The sequence below is a fragment of the Labeo rohita genome, chromosome 22, assembly GCF_022985175.1.
Source record: "Labeo rohita strain BAU-BD-2019 chromosome 22, IGBB_LRoh.1.0, whole genome shotgun sequence".
NCBI classification, from domain to species: domain Eukaryota; kingdom Metazoa; phylum Chordata; class Actinopteri; order Cypriniformes; family Cyprinidae; genus Labeo; species Labeo rohita.
Window position 1 is genome coordinate 30,891,583 of NC_066890.1, and position 20,702 is coordinate 30,912,284.

The following is a 20,702-nucleotide window of genomic DNA, read 5'->3' on the forward strand; positions in this document are numbered from 1 at the left end:
CGTGCTTAACTCCTCATTCTGCCTCTTTTGTGCTTGGCCCCGCAATTGCTGCTTGCAGCTATATTTATTATTATTATTAGTCTATTGATTATATTTTTATATTCGTTTATATTTGTTTTTTCCCCCTTCATGTCGATCTCTCGATGTTCTGAATCTAAAGGATAGCTTACTGTAAATGCCTGACATTCCAATAATGCTTATGCTATATGATTGGGATTTTTATTGGAATGCAGTTTAAAGAGGCTGAATTTAACATATAATTAATAGACTTGCCTATATAAATACTATAGTCCCAGCCAGTGCCGGCCTGTAGGTTTGTGGGGCCCTAGGCAAGATAATGAAAATAGGCCCCACTAGTGTAAACAGAAATTTGACGAGTGAAGAGAAAGCACATAAAATGACTATTTCCATTTTTAAGCGTGAATGTGTATTAACTGTAACACATTCAACAAATGTATGTAAACATATTTAAACAAATTATTAAAAAAAAAAAAAAATGGGAGCACAAGCGAGCCTGAGTAAATAGATACACATGAAACACAAATAAATAACATATAAATGAAGTATAAACTATAAATAAAATAAACAACATAAAATAAACATAGGCCTACTAATATTCATAAATGATAAGAAATGCAGGCTATTCTGCTTGTTTTAAGGATGGATTGATGATCACAAGAAAAAAAAAATGCATTAGGCATTGGATCCAGGTCTAATTATTTAACATACATTAAAATTTGTAACATGCTAAATGTGCTCAATTTTTCCTTATACACTTTTAAAAATAAAGGTGCTTCACAATGCCATAGAAGAACCTTTTTTTTTTTTTTTTTTTTTTTTTGTCTAAATGGCATAAAGAACCTTAAACATCTCAAGAACCTTTCTGTTTCACAAAAGGTTCTTTGTGGCGAAAGAAAGTTTATAAAAAGGCAAGAAAGACATGGTTCTTTGGTTCTTTGCTTCATTCTGTGATGTGAAACCACGTCAGATCACAAAAAGGAAGTTATTTCAAACACTCGACTTATGTTATTAAATGAATTTGGAGCAAAAGCATGTCATTAAAATGTTCTCTTTAGACAGCAGGCACGCGTTCTACTGAGGTAAATGTGATCGCACAGACTGATTTTTTTCATACGTTCGACACATATGCTGCACTGCACAGCCCTGGTGCGTAGTCATATTGTGTGTGCGGCTGGAAGTTGCACTGCGCACACCGATCCGTGTATGACATTAAAGTACCTCGAGAGCGATTTAAAAGCATGCAGCGCTGTCTGTACACTATTGCTCTTGCGGTACTTTGATTTTAAACACGGATCTTTCTGCGCAGCGCCGCTTCAAGTCGAACGCACCTAAAAATCCAATTGACAACCCCGCGACCGCCTGTATTGCCTGTTGGACGGGCCGGCACTGGTCCCAGCCGGCATTTAATGGTTTAATCAAAGTTGGATTATGTTTCGATTTTGCAAATTGAATCAACGCTGACATTGTGATGTTGTTTCACCGTTGAAATCACGACATTGTTTCACTGTCTTTCCGTCAGCATGGATGAATTAAGGTCGTTCTGTAGACGTTGGATTAACGTTGAATTAGGTGTTGATTTTGCAAACTGAATCAGTGTTGATATCGCCTGGGTAAATACACAACTGTACGTTCAGTTAGAACCTTGTTTGCATTTAGATCAACACTGCACATACATAAAGGTTAAATATCAAATGACTGGGAGTAATGGCTTTACAATCAATTTTAATTAGGACATGCTCAACATTGTAAAACAACTGTTTTATTTTGTGAACATACAAACACATGAAAATAATCTTTAACTTTAGTTTGCAGTGTTTGTGCTTGGATGTACTGTTAAAAACCTGTAGAACTGAGAGCAAATGGCTTTACAATCAACTTCAATAAACTACCACACGCTCAAAGTTTTATTTTGGAAACATACTGTGTAAAACAGATGAAAATAATCTCAAACTTTAGCTTGCAGTGTTTGTGCTTGGATGTATTGTTAAAAACCGGTAAAAGAACAATCCAAATACAATGTTTAAAGACTAAGAGTTTTTTTTTTTTTTTTTTTTTTTTTTTTTTACAATAACATGCATATTTTGCACTGCATCTGCAAGAGAAACCGTACTTTTTTGACCGAAACCATCTGATCTTTTATTTTGGTGGAAAACTATAGTTTCTGTGAAACAAGTTTTAATAAAGTATCTCATTACAAGAGATTTGTACATTTGTGCAGTGAAAATGTGTAGAACAGTAAAACAGTACAAGCTAGAAAGGGAAAAGAGTAGATTTTTTTTTAAAGTCAAATAGTTTCGAAAGAGATGAGTTTTCAGCAGTCGCTTGAAAGTTGTTAGGGAGTAACAACTTTTAACAATAATAAGCTGGATCCTTGATAGCTACAATAAACAGTTTACTGAAAAGTTATTAAACAACAGGATTTCGTTTTATACCATTCCTTAAAAGAATCTTAATTTATTTAAATTGTACCGACATTTGCCATTATTTGATATTCAGAAAACATGAACAGAGTATGTTATCTTTGAGACTATTATACGATTCAAAATATAACACACCTAATGCATGGCATTCACATCGGAAAAATGTGAGAAATTTCTAAAAGACAGACATTAACACATCGCATTTAAAGCAACACACAGCAACATTAGACGAGCATTTAGCTCATTTTTAGCATCTGTGATAAAGCAATACACACACACACAGGTATCTTCTGCAGGTTACATGTACTTTACGTATCTGTAAACTCTGGTAACGTTATACTTTTTTTGAAAGGTAATAAAGACAGCGATTTTCTTACCTGATATTGCCCATATGTTTGCAGGACCTTGCAGATCTGACCCTTCCTGTTTTCACATTCCAGTTTTTGTTCTCCTTTATGTCACGACTCAGATTCAATCAAAATAAAAATTTAACAGGCAAATATAAAAATAACCCGGGACCGACCGAGCAATCTCGACATGCAGCAGCTCGCAGTCTGCCGCCTCAGTCAGAAAGACTATAACGGTCATGTTCAAACTTAGAAAAGGCGCGAACAGTTTCACTGGCCAGTTTCCTTGATGACAGCCAGATTAACCAATCATGATCAAAGCAATAAGGTAAAACATCCAATAGGAATTGTTTCAGCGCAATATATTTTGTTTTATTGTTGTTAATGATGATAATATTTTAACATATACCTTTAGATTTTAGAATAGGTTTCATGATCAAAATATTGTAAAATGCTAATAAAATAATGATAATGATCTTAATAATAATTTAAAAGGCAGAATTTTCTTTTGTATGCTGTTGAAGACATACTGCATGTTGGCGTGAATAATATTCCTCTCAGACAATTTAAAAAGGGACTTAAATGAACTGGTGGAAGTCGTGCGCAATGCATCACTGGCAACAAGGATCTTAATCTCGGGACCACTGCCAACGTATAGAAGAGGTAATGAATACTTCAGCCGACTCTTTGCGTTCAACAACTGGCTAGACTCGTTTTGCAAGAAGAAGAATTTGAGTTTTATTAATAACTGGGATCTCTTTTCTCTTCTTTCCGTTCTTTCTAACGGAAGAATGGGACTATAACTCTATAAAATGCCCACCATTTTATACATTTTTGCAAAAGGTTCTCTGTGGCAAGAAGGGTGGCGGGATAGCCGCTAAGTCACTGGCTTGTAAAGAGATTGTTTTTGATGACCATACTACTTTTGAGTATCTTCAATAGAAATAATAGAAAGTAAATGTCTAGTTGTTATATATCGACCCCCTAAGCAAAATCCTTCTTTTATTTCTGAGTTTTTTGAACTTTTAACTTTGTGTGTTATTAGCTACGATAAAATATTAATTGCGGGTGATTTCAATATTCATGATACTAAGAAAGGTTATCGTAAAGCAGTGGACTTTCTAGACGTTTTACATTCCTTTAGTTTCACGCAACACATTAATGAACCTACACAAAATAAAGAGCGCTCGATCTTATAATTTCCTATAGTGTTAATGTTAACGTAAATTAAATAATTTAGCAAATCTCAGATCATTTTTTCCTGTTTTTTTTTTTTTTTTTTGTAAAATTAATATTGCATCCCACCTTAAAGGGGGGAAAATAATTAGAAAACGTTTTTAATGAGATTCGACAAGCACCTCTTATTTTGAGGGATGTGGCTAATGTCCACAATAAAGTTGATAGCTTTAATGCCTTATTAAAATCAACTTTTGATATAGTGGCTCCAGAAAAGGTAAAAAAAAAAAAAAAAAAAAAAAACAAACAAACAACAAAGTGTTGAAGAATATGCCATGGAAAAATGATCACATTTGTCAGTTTGAGAGGAAATGTCGAAAATCAAAAGGAAAAAGTAAATTAACTGTTCATCATCGGATTTTACTCTCTAATATTTCCGAATACACAAAAACTGTAGCCTACGTTCTGAAAGACAAATTTTTTATTCAAAATTTTTTAAAGAAAATAGCAATAATCCTAGAAAACGCTTCTCTACCATAGATAGTCTCTTAAATAATAAGCCTGCTAATTGTCATGATCAGCCTTCCGTAACTATGTATAAAGATTTTGCTACATTTTTTAATAATAAAATGCTTTTGCAAATTATCTCCCAGTTAAATTCCTCTTCTAGCTGTCTCAACTCTATACCAACAGTATTCTTTAAAAAGATTTCGCACAGTTTGATTGACTATGTCCTTGACATAGTAAATAATTCACTGGAGACAGGCATTTTTCCTAATGCTTTTAAAATGCTGTAGTGAAGCCACTAAGAAACCAAACCTGAATTGTTCTCTCCTTAGTAACTACAGGTTACAATTCTAATATCTAATTTTTAAGTAAGATTTTAGAAAAAGTTGTATTGCAACATTTTAATCAATTTTTAGGTGAATATAGAATTTGGGAGAAATATCAGTGTAATAGTAAATTATCTGAGATTAAACACATAGACAAAGATAATTCATAAATTTTAATCCTTCTCAATCTAAGTGCAGAATTTTACACGGTTGATCATTTTATTTTTTTATAACAGACTGGAAAAACGTAAGTCTTTATGGTAACGTTTTAAATTGGTTCAAAACATATATTACAGAAAGGACATTTCTAACGAATATAGGTGACTGTACATCAAAGAATCATGACATATTATATGGTGTTCCACAAGGTTCTATTCTTGGGCCAGTTTTGTTTTCACTATATATGCTTCCTTTGGGTAGCATAATTCAGAAATATATATATATATATATATATATGTCAGTTGAGCCCAAAGACACTGTTCTAATAGAAAGATGAACAAAGATAAAACTGAAATTCTTATTGTGGGTAAAAAACCTGAGCGGGAGAGGATTGAAGCTGAACTGGGTTCCTTAGCTTTACAATCTAAGAAAGAGGTAAAGAACCTGGGTGTCATTTTGAACTGTGATCTGAGTTTTAAGTCTCATATTAACCAAGTTACAAAAACATGTTTCTGTCACCTGAGAAATATTGAAAAGATGCTGTGTACACTGGTTTATCTATGGGTTAAGCTGCAATTGATACTAAATGCAGCAGCTAGAGTATTAATGAAATTGAAGAAACGAGAACATATTACACCATTTTTAATGGAATTACATTGGTTACATGTGCACCAAAGGATTGATTTAAAGATTCTTATAATAGTTTATAAAGCATTACATAACTTGGTACCTTCTTGCATCTCTAATTGTTTGTCAAGATATAATCCTAAATAAATGTTATGATCTTCTACACTGTAAAAAACAATTTGTTGAGTCAACTTAAAATAATTTGTAACCTGGCTGCCTTAAAATTTTAAGTTCAGTCAACTTTTCAGTTAAGTTCAGTTTATTCAACTTGAAATGTGAAATTATACTAAGTGACAACTTAGATATTTGAGCAGAATCAACTTAAAATGTTAAGGCAGCTGGGTTATTTACCCATCTGTTAAGTTTAGCAAACACAAATATCTAAGTTGTTACTTAGTACAACTTAACACTTAACAAGCTGACTAAACTTATTTTAGTTGACTGAACTTAAAATTTTAAGGCAGCAGGGTAACAAATTATTTTAAGCTGACTAAACAAATTGTGTTTTTTATTTTTTACAGTGTAGTGCTGGACTTTTAGAATATTAGACAGTAAATTTCAAGTGATCTGGTGGTACCTCTTTTAGTCACTATGCTCTAAAATTTGGAACTGTCTTCCAAATGAAGTGAGACAGTCCACTAAAGCGTGTTAAGACACGTCTTATTTCTTTAAAGTTGCCTATGAGCAATAATAGTGTGTGTATTTTTCCTTGTTTTTCTTATTTTTTATTTATTTATTTTATTGTTATTATTATTTTTTGCTTATACTTGTTGAATCATTTTTACCATGTTGATGTTGTTTTTACAATTTGTTTTACGCTTGTGAAGCGCTTTGAGTTGCATTTTATGTATGAAAAGTGCTATACAAATAAATTATTATTGTTATTATATTATATTATTGTTATTACTTAAAAGCATCTACTAAAAATGGCTACAATAATCAAAACATTCTTATCTTAAGCAGAAAAGAACCAGATAACCATATTTCAGGTCAAGTCTGAAGTCTATAAAAATGCGACTCGAGTCAGAGTCACTAACTCGAGTGCCCATCTCTAGTTCCCACGAATTAAAATCTCAAAATTAATATACAAAATTAAGTGAACCGAACATGTCCTTTTGCGGTCACCCTAGGAACCGGGCCGAGTTGAATGACGAGTAATTATTATTTTAATATTTTACTTAAAAGCATGATCTACTAAAATGTCTACAATAATCTAAACATTCTCATCTTACGCAGAAAATAAAGATAACCAGCAGTTTCAAAGTCAGGAGTCATTTCAGGTCGAGTCTGAAGTCAAGCCTGAAGTCTATAAAAATGCGAATTAATATCTTAAAATTAATATACAAAATTAAGTGAACTGAACATGTCCTCTCGTAGCCACCATAGGAACCGGACAGAGTTGAATGGCGACACTATATTACTACAAAATTTGCACCGTCTCCATAATTGAGTTTGCATAACTGATTCTTTTCTCCTGATTATTACTGTGAAGCTGCTTTGTCAGTTTGTATACCCTTTTTGGTAAAATTTTAAAATATGACAGTTTAACCTACCTTTGTTTACAGTGGGCAGCTGTCATCACAAAATCCTCTTTTACCAAAAAACCACTACATGCTACTTTTGACACTTTGTCACGAATGTAGACCATGTAGGGTCGACTGTGTGGAACGGAGTCTTTACCACCTACGATGCCATCATGGATGAAGAAACATAAAAGGAAAGAGATTAGTTCTATGAAACGGCAGCATATTCTGAGCGTAAGTCAGAGCATTGAAACATGCAAGTAATATTATTCAATAAAGTCTGTTAATTTTTTATCTTTACCTTGTTTCCTGCTTTCTTTTATTCCTTGGCTTCCTCTGTCATCTTTTTGGCTGATAGAAGAATCTTTACCACCAACGATGCCATCATGCATGAAGAAACATAAAACTATTCAACAGCATATTCTGAGCATTACTTTGTTTCCTGCTTTCTGCTCTACCCAGGCTTCCTCATTCAACTTTTTGGCTGATAGAAGATTTAATACAGTTTTGGGTTTTAGACCAAATTAAGTTAAAATGCACTGATTTTCTTTACCAGACCAGTCTTGGTGTTCTTGATGTTTTGAGGTCCCGCATCTAGGGGTTGGATATAATGTTCCTGGCCTGGAGACTTGATCTGACATTTTTGCCATTGTAAGTGAACCAGTAATGTGCTGAATCCATGGAAGATACTGGGAAATATGAGTGTACACTGGGAGGTATTCTCCTTTTTCATTTTTTTTGTAAAATGATGCAATTCCCTCTGCAACACCTCCACAAACAAGTGGACCCCCAGCATCTCCCTGTGAATTATATTGTTTGATTATTATTATATCAAAATGCACTGATACTTATACATTATAGATAAGAATTTGAGAGTGGTGCCACTTGAAATACCTGTGCTGGTCCAGTTGATCCCTCAGTGCACAGAGTATCAGCCGTGCCACAGTTTTCAGAGTCTATCAGAGTCACATTTACTTCTTTGAGCACATTTGATGGAGACATGTTGTTGTAATCCTGCCAGCCCCAACCCATGACCATGCAGTCCTTTGAAATTTCTTCACTCTCAGTTTTTGACAAAGTGATAGTACTCACAGTTTTCTTTAAAGTTGCTGGGGTTTTGAGCTAAAAGAGAAGATGGAAAGTTCTTGCTTGAATTACTAGCTGCTATTTCTTGCAGTTTTTTTTTTTTTTTTTTTTTTTTTTTTTTTCAGAAATTTTCTTACATTTTAAAGTTGAGCAAAAGTAAATTCTGCAAATGTCAAACATTTCCTATAATGAAAAGCCAATTTAGTATAATGTTAATGAAATTATTCAATATTATGTATTACCTTCAGAAGCATGATGTCATGATCTGGTCTTTTCATAGTGAAGTCTTCATGTGGAATGGGATCTACCTCTATACCGTCAGGTAAAATATTGGTATTATCGACCCCCAAATAGACCATAAGATGACTAAAATGACCAAAGAAAGAAAGAAAGAAAGTTAGCATAAAGGCCAGATTCACAAAAGGATAAGTGTATATTTACAATACAAATATATATGTCACTTTGGATGTTAAAAGTCACCACTGTAAAAGACACTTAATGTAAAATATTATCGATATGACTGCCCTGATACCAAGAGATGAGAACAAAACATGAATTGAATTAAGCTGAATAATGACTATCGTTTTGTGTAGAGCTGCTTTATAGCTGAATCACATTTTGCAACACTTAATGCACTGAACTGAATCAACATTAATGTGACTGAGCTTTTTGATAAAAGTATAAAATACGATAATTTCACCTACCGTTGTTTACAGCTGGCAGCTGTCATCACATAATCCTCATGTACCAAAAAACCACCACATGACATTTTTGTTAGTTTGTCACGAATGTAGACCATGTAGGGGTGACTGTGTGGAACAGACACTTTACCCCCAACGATGCCATGTATGAAGAAACCTAAAAAAAGAGCTTAGTTATGTGAAACTATTTGACAGTATATTCTGACAAACAGCCTGTTGTAATTACTAAAGTAGACTGGACATGATTACCTGGGGTGCAGGAACCCAACAGTAGCAGACAAGTGATATACCAAAGGATGCTCATTGTAGACAGCTCAGTTACACTCAATGTGCATCGAAGAAATGTTGGGTTTGGCTTTTATAGAGAGATTCAAGGAACCCACACCCGGAAGATAATGTCAGCAGCTGCAGCATGCAGCACTGATCTAACAACATTTAAGTTAGAGACTATTAAAGGTTGTAAGAGTTGATCACAAGTCAGTGATTATTGTGAATTATGAGTGATAATTCGCTGTCATTATTTATACATAGTGGCCACTTTAGCAAGTACACCCAGTCTCTGTTGATATGGTAGTATTATGCAATTGCTGCAGATTTATCTTGATGTGAATCTGCTCTTTCTCCACATCCTAAAGGTGTTCTTTGGAGATCTCAAGACAGTGGAAGTCATCGGAGTACACTGAAGCTCTCTACTGCGCCTGCATTGTTTTATGCACTACATCTTTTACAGCTTATTCAAGTGTCTTCATCTCTCGTGGTTGTAGAGTCTCTCCAACATTTAACCTCTTTGTACAGTTTTTCAGAATAGTTAGAGTCCTGGCAGAGGTGGAGATTACAGGTGTTAGTCTGTGTGAGTGAAATTGTCCAGAGTTGTACGAGTTCCTCTTTTAAAGATGGTTGATTTTTCTAGATTTCTCACTTGTTTAGTCAAGAAATGTTTATGTAGCATCTTCTTTTGGAAAACAAAATTAAGTGCTTGTTTTTTCCCCCTCCAACTTCTGTTTCACGAGTTCACGCTTACATATAATTAGCCGGAGTATAGTAATGCATGTTTGGCGTGCTGTCCGGGGAAGGGCTCCGAGCTCGGGAATGGCCCGAACCCAGAGAACCCCCCTTAGGTGTAGTGAGAACTCGGAGTGAGGAGAAGGGGTGGTGGAGGGATGCTGATAAACCGTCAAAAGGATAGAGGTAAGTCAGCTGTATTTGAATGCATAGCGTTGATTGACTTGAGTGGACTCCTGTTGTGTTAATTAGGCTAGGTATCTGACGCGCTCCTCCCGAACCTTGTTAATAAAACATCATTTCACGAGTTCACGCTTACATATAATTAGCCGGAGTATAGTAATGCATGTTTGGCGTGCTGTCCGGGGAAGGGCTCCGAGCTCGGGAATGGCCCGAACCCAGAGAACCCCCCAAAAAGCAATAGAGTGGAGGACAGCCGCCGGACTGAAGACCCCCCCCAAAATAGGCACTAAGATCTGGCGGAGGCTGACGATCGAGAAGTCGCCTGGTTGGCAGGCCGGAAGAGCCTATATACTCCCGTTTTGAGGCTACGGATGGGTAGGCCCTGCCGCCCGCTGATGTTGGAATGCGTTGTTTGGGGCACCCAGTCAGGAGGACTCTCGAGACGTCCGATGAGAGATCAAGGCATCGGATGGGTGAGCCTCGCTTGTGGGCAGCAAGTATGGAGGCCTGACCGGAAGGGCTCTCACCGGGCAGGCAAGAAGGAGGGAACACCCGCCTGGGAGGGCTCTCACAGCAACTGCTGGGAGATCAAGACTCCAGGCGTTGCACCAGGCGGGGAAGAGACATGGAGTTTGGCCTGCTGGGAAGAGAGGGAGGAAGGCGAACCCGCCTGGGAGGGCTCTCGCGGCAACTGATGGGAGATCGAGACTCCGGCGTTGCACCAGGCGGGGAAGAGACATGGAGTTTGGCCCATCAGGCAAGGAGGGAGAAAGGCAAACCCGCCTGGGAGGGCTCTCGCGGCAACTGCTGGGAGATCAAGACTCCGGCGTTGCACCAGGCGGGGAAGAGACATGGAGTTTGGCCTGCTGGGAAGAGAGGGAGGAAGGCGAACCCGCCTGGGAGGGCTCTCGCGGCAACTGATGGGAGATCGAGACTCCGGCGTTGCACCAGGCGGGGAAGAGACATGGAGTTTGGCCCATCAGGCAAGGAGGGAGAAAGGCAAACCCGCCTGGGAGGGCTCTCGCAGCAACTGCTGGGAGATCAAGACTCCGGCGTTGCACCAGGCGGGGAAGAGACATGGAGTTTGGCTCCCCGGGCCAGGAAGGAGAAAGGCGAACCCGCCTGGGAGGGCTCTCGCGGCAACTGATGGGAGATCAAGACTCCGGCGTTGCACCAGGCGGGGAAGAGACATGGAGTTTTGGCCCACCGGGAAGAGAGGGAGAAAGGAAAACCCGCCTGGGAGGGCTCTCATTACGACTAAAGGGAGCACAAGACTCCAGGCATTGCACCAGTCAGGGGGAAGAGATGTGGGGAGGTTACTTTACTTGGCTTGTCGGCCAATGAGGGTTTGGTGGGCTTCTTTGATGTGAGATTGGTTAGTTCTGATGTAGCTTTGGAAGGCTTCTGACGACCATCTTCCTAGGGTTTGAATCTGCTGTTTGGAGAGGCCTTTCTGGGCTGCTGATGTTGCTGCCCCGATACGAAAAGAGTGGCTGGAGAATTTTTCTGCTGGGATACCTGATGATTGCAGGACAGATTTGAGGTGTTTTTGGAACCCGAAACGAGTAACAGGTTTTTTGGCTTCGTCTAGGAACAGGGGTTCGTGGGGGGATTTAGCCTGTGAATTTCTGAGGCGGAGGAACTCAAGGACGGACTGATAAGGTTGGATTGGAGAAGGGAGGTTGAAGATATAGATGACATGGCCTCTTTTGGCTTGGTCTGTCTTGCTTTGTTTGATTAAAAAGGAAATTGTTTCATTATCGAGTATTGTTAAATCTGAGATGGTGGGGTTGGTATTTGGATCAAATTTAGAGGAGATGGTGAGTTCCGAGCATCTGAGGAACCCAAAAAAAGCTAGGATGAACATGGCATCGAGTGTGCGGGCGGCACTGAGAGGCTGATAATTGGTGCGGAGGGTGTGGATACATTTGGTAAGGATGTCTAATGTTATGGGAAGCCTAGGGTCATTCCGGGTGGGCCGGGATCGTTGGATTCCCCTGATCAGGAGGGAGGTTTGTGAGTTACTTATTCCGGGCGAGGGGGTGCCAAACATCAGCTTGTGGAAGAATTGGATGCCGCTCAGGTAGCCCTTGATGGACCCGGCTTGGAGGCCCTTGATGCTGTTGAGAAAGGAGATAAATGAGGTGATTGAGAGTAGGGAAAAATCAGGGAAGGGAATATTGTATGAGAGGTGGAAAGCTTTGAAGCATCTCCACGCGGTCACGTATGACTGGAGGGTTCTGGGAGAGACTGCTTGGAGGATGGTGTCGAGGGATGCGTCGAGGAGGGGTTTTAGCGTGTGATTTATGGGAATATTAATTCCGAATAATGAGGAACTGGAGTTGGGGATTTGTCTGCCTCTGGAGCCAGCGTCCTGAATTTCTGAAACAGAAAGCGAGATAAAGAGTCAGCGATTTGGTTTTCTGAACCTGGAACATGTTTGGCAACTAATATGAATTGGTCACAGGCTGAGATCCATATTAAGCGTCTTATGAGAGGCGTGAGGGCAGGAGAATGAGAACGGCCTTTATTAATGCACTGCACGGCTGCTTCATTGTCGCAATGCACTAAGATGCTTTTGGAAGTCCATTCGTTCCCCCACAGGTAAGCTGCTACCACGAGGGGGTAAAGCTCAAAAAAAGCTGAGGACTGGGGGGAGCCCTGCAGCTGGGGGGGCCATGGAGATGCGAACCAGCGACCTTGATAAAACCCTCCAAAGCCAGTGGAGGGAGCTGCGTCTGTAAATAATTGGATGTCAATGGGCGACGAAACAAGGTTGTTATAAAAGAGTGAAAGGCCGTTCCATTGTTTAAGGAACATTATCCAGAGCCTAAGTTCGTTGCGGCATGCGTGAGATAAGCTAATGAGGTCCTCGAGTGCGTGAACCGAGGAGGCGAGTGAGAGGAGGTGCGAAATGAAGGGGCGACCTTGGGGAATGATGCGCATGGCGAAATTTAGGTGCCCAAGCAGAGAGAGGAGCTCGCGTTTAGAACAGCTTGGGCTGGTGAGGAGGGTGGAGGAGACGAGAATTATTCGGTCAATCTTTTCTTTAGGCAGGGATAGCTGAAATTTAACTGAGTCTAGGTTGATGCCTAGAAACTCGATTGATGTGGCGGGACCCATGGTTTTTTCCTCAGCGATGGGGATCCCGAGCTTGGAAAAAACTTTTTGGATTGTGAGGATATGAGCGGCTGGGATTGCGTCGGGAGGCGAAATGACGAGGAAATCGTCTAGGAGGTGAATAAGGTGGGGAATTGCGTAATTGTTTAATAGGATCCAGCAAATGGCTTCTGATAGCATGTCAAAAATTTTGGGGCTGCTTTTGCAACCAAAAGTTAGACGGACGGCGAAGTAGAATTTCTCAAGCCATCGTATCCCGAATAGATGCCATGAGTCTGGATGGATGGGCATCACTTTAAAAGCGGAAGTGATGTCCACTTTTGCGAGCCAGGCCCCTCGGCCTGCAGTTTTAATTAGTTCGACTGCTTGGTCTATGTCATGATATCTAAGAGAAAACTCGTCGAGTGGGATCAGGCTGTTGATGCTTGGGACCGGGGAATTATGGGGAGATGATAGATCGATGATTAGGCGTTTTTTACCCGAAAATTTCCTTGTGGCTACTCCGACGGGGCTGATGCGAAAGACTTTGAAGGGGGGGTTATCAAAGGGGCCGATCATAAAGCCCGAGTTGACTTCTTTTTTGATTAGGTCGTTTACGACGTCGGGCTCTGCGAGGGCAGATTGGAGATTATTGCAGATTTTATTTTGGGAAAGAACGCATTCTACACCGGGGTTAAAACCGTGTCTGAGGCCAGACAAAAGATAATTAGTAAATTCTTTGTCTGGGTGGAGAGCAAGTTCGATAGCTAAGTGAGAAATGTTCACGGGAGTCGATAGGTAGTTTTTTGATCTTTTATTCACAGCTTTGTACACTGGACAGATAACGCGGGCGTGAGCTCCGCCACAGAAGCTGCAGACATGGAGAAAGCGGCAACGTTGTCTAGCGCATCTCCCGCTGTTGAAGGAGTTGCATGGTTGCCTGCTCTCTGCTGCAGGTGGGTCCGTTTGCGCAAGTTCAATGTTTGCCGTAGTTGCAGATCTTGGGACATAGCTGGAGGATTTTATGGGGAGAGTGACTGGGCTCGGGGGTGTGGAAGGATGGATCTGCGGGCAGGTCATAGTGGAGTGGGCGACTGACCTGCAGACCGCGCACGAAATGTTCCTGCAGCCTAGGAACACCCTGCTGTGGAGATCTGGGTCGAGTGCACCCCAGTAGGGGCATTGGTTCCACTGTGTGACTCGTACCGCACATTTTGCAGAAAAAAGTTTGTGGTATGTGTAGAAATGCCCCCCTCCGTAGGACAACGCGAGCTCAGCTATGATCGACAAATAATCATTGAGTTCGCGTCGCCTATGGGGGAAGGCTGAACAGATGATTTCAGTGAAACGACTAAATGCGATGGAAAACTCAGAAAACGAAAGCAGACGTGATGAATGAGGATTTGAATCTTTTAGAGTGACGGAAAAATCCCCGCAGTCAATTTGGCGATTTGAGCCGGCGGTAGGCAGGAGGGAGAGGAGAGAGGAAAGATCGACGTCCGCACCTGCTAGTATTTGCGCTCGGATGTTGTGGGCCACTTGGGGAGGCTCCGAGGCGATGGCATTTGGTGGGACAGGCATTGGTGATGCAGTGAAGAGCGAGTATTGTGGTTTCGTTTGGAGGAGGGAGCTGAAGGAAGCTGTCGGCGGGGCTGTATTTGGCAGCGCGTGTGGCCAAGCGCTCGCTTGGGCTGCGAGCCCCGAGCTAGTGGGAGCGGGAGGCGGAGCTGTGAATGGCGGCCAGTGCGGCCGAGCGCTCGCTTGGGCTGCGAGCCCCGAGCTAGCGGGAGCGGGAGGCGGAGCTGTGAATGGCGGCCAGTGCGGCCGAGCGCTCGCTTGGGCTGCGAGCCCCGAGCTAGCGGGAGCGGGAGGCGGAGCTGTGAATGGCGGCCAGTGCGGCCAAGCGCTAGCGAGGTCTGCGAGCCCCGAGTTAACGGGCGCGGGTGGCGGGGCTGTGTGTGACAGCCAGTGCGACCAGGCGCTCGCTTGAGCTGCAAGCTCCGAGTTGGACGTGGCAGGCGGAGGAGCAGAGTCTGGTAGCCTGTGTGGCCAAGCGCTTGCTTGGGCTGTGAGCTCCGAGCCAATGGAGACTGGCGGCGGGGCTGAGATTGGCGGAGGAAGCGGCCAATCACTCGCTTGAGCTGCAGGCCCCGGCGTTGCTGGAGGAGGAGGAGCGGCGGCGGCAGTGGAGAGCTGAGCTGTGGCCGGTGTTACGTGGGAAGAAGAAGGCGGAGGCGTCGGCGCAACCGGAGGTTTGCTTGTCTTTTTGGTTCGCTTTGAGGCTGGGGAGGGCTCAGGGGAGCGGTTAGTTGGTTGCAGGTTTTTGTACAGCTCGTATAGCTCTGCTTTGTTTAATTTGCGTGAAGGCTGGACGTCGGACTTGGCCAGCGCCAGTTTCAGACTCGCCATAGTCCATTTCTCTATGGGCGGAATTGTTGGTGTGGCCGATCGGTAGGAAGATGCTGGGGAGTCGGCTGGGGTTCTCGCCGGAGGAGGCGAGGGTGGGCCGAAGCGTCTTGAGCGACGCGTGGCAGTTCGGGCCGAGCGGCGGCCGCGAGATGGGGCCTGGGGCTCGATTGGCGCGACATGCGGGGGAGAGTCGCAATCGTCTTCAGACGTCGAAGTTTGTCTTTGCGACATAATAGCAGACGGGCGAACCAGATGCTGATAAACCGTCAAAAGGATAGAGGTAAGTCAGCTGTATTTGAATGCATAGCGTTGATTGACTTGAGTGGACTCCTGTTGTGTTAATTAGGCTAGGTATCTGACGCGCTCCTCCCGAACCTTGTTAATAAAACATCATATAGTATAAAATACCATTTTATTTTTTAGACTGATGGGATGTGTTGCATTTGAAAAGTAGAGGAGCAAGCTAACCTTTAATGAAATTACTTAAGTTTCATGCCAAAGATACAAAGAATGCATTTACTTGTAAGATAAAATCAGTTAATATTAGTTTAATCTGACTTTTGTGCTTGAGTGGCGTTAACTGGCTATTTTATTTCAAATGCATGATTTTTATTCTCAGTGTGTTCATTTATTGCAGCAGACCAGCCTAGAAATGACAAGAGCCTGATATTCTGATGTTGTGCAATGCAAGCCTGCTAGAATGAGCGGTTTTTGCAATGTGGTCAAAGTATGACCAAAGTTGACCTGCTGACTTTGAGAGACAGCATTACAAAAACCACTCGTTCATGCGTGCAGTTTTGCATTGCACAGCATCAGAAAGATCAGGCCCTTCCTAAAATTCTTGTCCAGGCGCTTGTCCTTTCTAGGCTGGATTACTGCAATGCTCCTCTGGTTGGACTTCCAACATGCGCAATCAAACCTCTCCAAAGGATTCAGAATGCAGCAGCATGCAACACCAAGCATGTCTTCCACATACCCAAAAAGGTCCACGTCACACTTTATCTTCATGCACTGTCTAGCGGTTGCGGCTCACATCAAGTACAAGACGTTGATGCTTGCGTATAGAACAGCCACGGGCTTTGCACCCTCCTACTTCCACCCTACGAATCTACATCCACTCCAGAGGCCTGAGATCTACAAGTGTAATGCCAGCTATTGCACAAATACACAAGTAGATTTTCGACACAGAAAATGAAATTTTTATAAGACTGGTGTGAAAGGGTTATACATGAGCCTTTATTTGAAACTTGCACATTTAATGTCACACATATACTGACTGGTGTAAAACTAAAAGCAAACATAAATGATAGAATTTGCACTGAACCAAACAACTACATACATTTATCCATTTTACTTTTCTTTCCATGTTTCATATTTCATATTTCATGGTCTGATAAATCCATGAAAGGTAGTGGGAAATATTAGTGTAAATTGTGAGGTGGTCGCCATTTTTATTGTTTTTGTAAAATGATACAATTCCCTGTGCAACACCTCCACAAACAAGTGGACCCCCAGAGTCTCCCTGTGGATTACATCATTTGATTAGTAGTTTATCACAATGCAATGACAATGATACACTGGCTGACACCATAATAATTTGTGAGTGCTGGCACTTGAAATACCTGTGCTGGTCCGGTTGATCCCTCAGTGCACAGAGTATCAGTCGTGCCACAGTTTTCAGAGTCTATCAGAGTCACGTTTGCTTCTTTGAGCACATTTGATGGAGACTCGTCATGGTATTTCATCCAGGCCCAAACTATGGCTATGCAGTTCTTTGAGATTTCTTCATTCTCAGTGTTTGGAAAAGTGATGGTATTCACAGTTAGGTTTAAAGTTGCTGGGGTTTTGAGCTGAAAGAGAAGATGCACAGTTCTTGTCTCAGTCAGTAACCACTACATCTCATATAGTGTTTTTGAAGATATTAAAGATGATGCATTCATTACAGGTAAGCTAAGCAAAACTATATTTAGTAAATGTCAACTACTTCCTATCATGAAAGCTTTTTTGATGTTTTTTGATACTAATGGTTATATATAGTTAATATATTAGACTACTATTACCTTTAGCCTTTAGCAGTGTTCTGAAAGTAGCATGAGGTGCTAAAGTCTGATATTTTGTTGGCTTTAAAATTACATTTTGTTATCTTAATTCAGTTGATAAAGTGATTTTGAAAGTCTGACAGTAATCAGTGTTGAGTATTACTGTAAGGTTAACCTTGCCTGCTTTAAATGTTTGAAAATGATTAACAGTTTAGAACAGTTTTTAAATATAGAAAAGTAATCAAATTTAATCAGTTACATTACTTTAATAAAGTAACTGAAATAGTTACACTACTTACTACATTTTAAATAAGGTCACTTGTAATCTGTAACCTATTACATTTCCAAAGTAACCTTCCCAACACTGACCTTCAGAAGCATGATGTCATGGCCTGTTTTCTTCATATTGAATTCTGGATGTGGAATGGGATCTACCTCTATACCGTCAGGTAAAAGGTTGGTGTCATTGACCCCCAAATAGACCGTAAGATGACTTTAAAATAAATAAATAAACAAACTGATATCATAGAGGCCAGAGTTACACAGTTATTAATATATACATAGACATGACTACCACTTTGGATGTTAAAAGTCACTAATCTAGAAGACACTTAGGCCCTGTTCACACTAATGCATTTTGTTTTAAAATGAAAACGATCCTCGTCTACACTACAGAAACAAAAATGCATGTCACATGACCATTCGTGCAGGTACAACCATAGATATGTAGATGCCCTATTATTAGATGACGGACACGTCTACGTGCCTGGAGCGGTCGAATGATGCATCTACCTATACAAATCTATGAGTACAACAATGAGCATGATGTTATCGTTTACACGGTCACCAAGGATACGCAGAGAGAATGTGGGCAGCCATGCTATCGTTTTCAAAAGTCTCTGTTTTGGTCCGTTAACACTGAAACGCAACTCCGGAGTTTCAAGCTGAAACGGGGTCTGCAGAGTTTTCGTCTCCGTTTTCGAGGGTCGAAAACGCCAGAGTAGTGTAAACGGCAGGCGTAACTGTAGCAAAAGTTATGCGTTTTAAAACGAAAACACTAGTGTAAACGCAGCCATAATGTTCGGTAATATTATCAATGTGACTGCACTGATACCAACAGGTGAGAACAAAAATTTAAAAGTGGATAATGACACTATTGTTTTCTACTGAGCTGCTTTATAGCTAAATCACATCTTGTAACATCAGCAACTGTAACTAAGTTGAATCAAGATTGAGCTGAATATTGATATTGTTGCCTTCTGTAGGACTGCTTGTAGCTAAATTGAACTTGTTTCAAAATATATTAACTTTACACTATTAAAAAACTGAACTGCACCAACACCCAAGTGACGATTGTCTTTTTTAGAGCTGCTTGCAGCAGAATTTGAATTGTCTCCATAACTAGGTTTTCCATAATTATTCTGCTATTTTTCTGTTTATTACTGTAAAGCTGAAATGATCTGTATTGTATAAAGCGCTACAGAAATGGAGGTCACTTGGCTTGACAGTAGGTGTTTGTTTGCTTGTTTGTTCTTTCATAAAATTGTAGGCAATGAGCACAAGTCAATTTGTATTGTATTTCTAATTTCTTTCTGATTTTCAGATAGAAAATTCTAAAATATGCTCATTTCACCTACCTTTGTTTACAGTGGGCAGCTGTCATCACATAATCCTCTCTTACCAAAAAACCACTACATGCTACTTTTGTATATTTATCACGAATGTAGACCATGTAGGGTCGACTGTGTGGAACGGAGACTTCAGCACCAAAAGTGCCGTCAAGCATGGAAAAACCTAAAAAAGAGTTTAGTTCCATGAAACTGTTTAACAGCATATTCTGAGCATAACTCTGAGCACTGAAACAAGCAACTAATATTATTCAATAAAGTATGTTAATTTTCTTTTTCTTTCTTTCTGTCTTTCTTTTTTTTACTAATTGCTTTCTTCTTTTCCATGGCTTCGTCAACTTATAGGCTGACTTAATATGGTTTTGGATTCTAGACAAAATTAAGTAAAAATGCACTGATTTTGGATACCAGACAAGACAGGTTTTCGGGTCCAGTGTCCAGGGGTTGGATCTAATGTTCCTTGTGTGGAGACTTGATCTGATCTCTTTGCCATGTCAGGTGACAACATGGTGTGTTTAATCCATGGAAGGTAGTGGGAAATATGAGTGTACACAGCGAGTTTGTCTCCATTTATGCTGTTTTTGTAAAATGACACAATTCCCTGTACAACACCTCCACAAACTAGTGGACCCCCAGAGTCTCCCTGTGGATTATATCATTTGATTATTAGTAGATCAGAATCCACTGACACTGATACACTTTCGATCATCTGTGAGTGGTGCATCTTGACATACCCGTGCTGGTCCAGTTGATCCCTCAGTGCACAGAGTATCAGCCGTGCCACAGTTTTCGGAGTCTATCAGAGTCACGTTTGCTTCTTTGAGCACATTTGATGGAGACATGTTGTTGTAATCCTGCCAGCCCTAACCCATGACCATGCAGTTCTTTGAGATTTCTTCATTCACAGTTTTTGGCAAAGTGATAGTACTCACAATTTTGTTTAAAGTTGCTGGGGTTTTGAGCTGAAAGAGAAGATGTTCTTCAAGAAGTTCTTGCTTGAAATAATAACACCTTTCTTTGCGTTTTATTGAATTTTTCTTGAATTATAAAGTTGAGCAAAAGAATATTCTGCAAATGTCAACCATTTTCTATAATGAAAGGCAGTTTTCCAGTGTGATGGTAATGAAATTGTTCAATCTTATATATTACCTTTAGAAGCATGATGTCATGGTCTGGTCTCTTCATAGTAAATTCTGGATGTGGAATGGGTTTTACCTCTATGCCATCAGGTAAAAAGTTGGTATTATCGACTCCCAAATAGACCATAAGATGACTGAAAATGACCAAACAAACAAACAAACAAACAAATAAATAGGCCAGATTAACAAAATGATACTATATAATTTACAATACAAATATATGACTGTAACTTTGCATCTTAAAAGTCACTAATCTAAAGGACATTTATTGTTCAGTAAAATTATCAGTATGACTGCACTGATATTAGTA

General features: G+C 40.5%; 1 protein-coding gene across 1 annotated transcript in view; it reads right to left on the reverse strand.

Moving 5' to 3' along the window:
- LOC127153965 (mast cell protease 8) overlaps window positions 1-20,702 on the reverse strand; it is a 52,667-nt gene that overhangs the window by 11,797 nt on the left and 20,168 nt on the right. The window contains exons 5-7 of the mRNA XM_051095286.1: window positions 19,662-19,896; window positions 19,263-19,419; window positions 17,995-18,118 (exon numbers count right to left, since the gene is read on the reverse strand). Coding sequence (XP_050951243.1) covers window positions 17,995-18,118; window positions 19,263-19,419; window positions 19,662-19,896 — 516 coding nt within the window. The remainder of the gene's footprint in view (window positions 1-17,994; window positions 18,119-19,262; window positions 19,420-19,661; window positions 19,897-20,702) is intronic.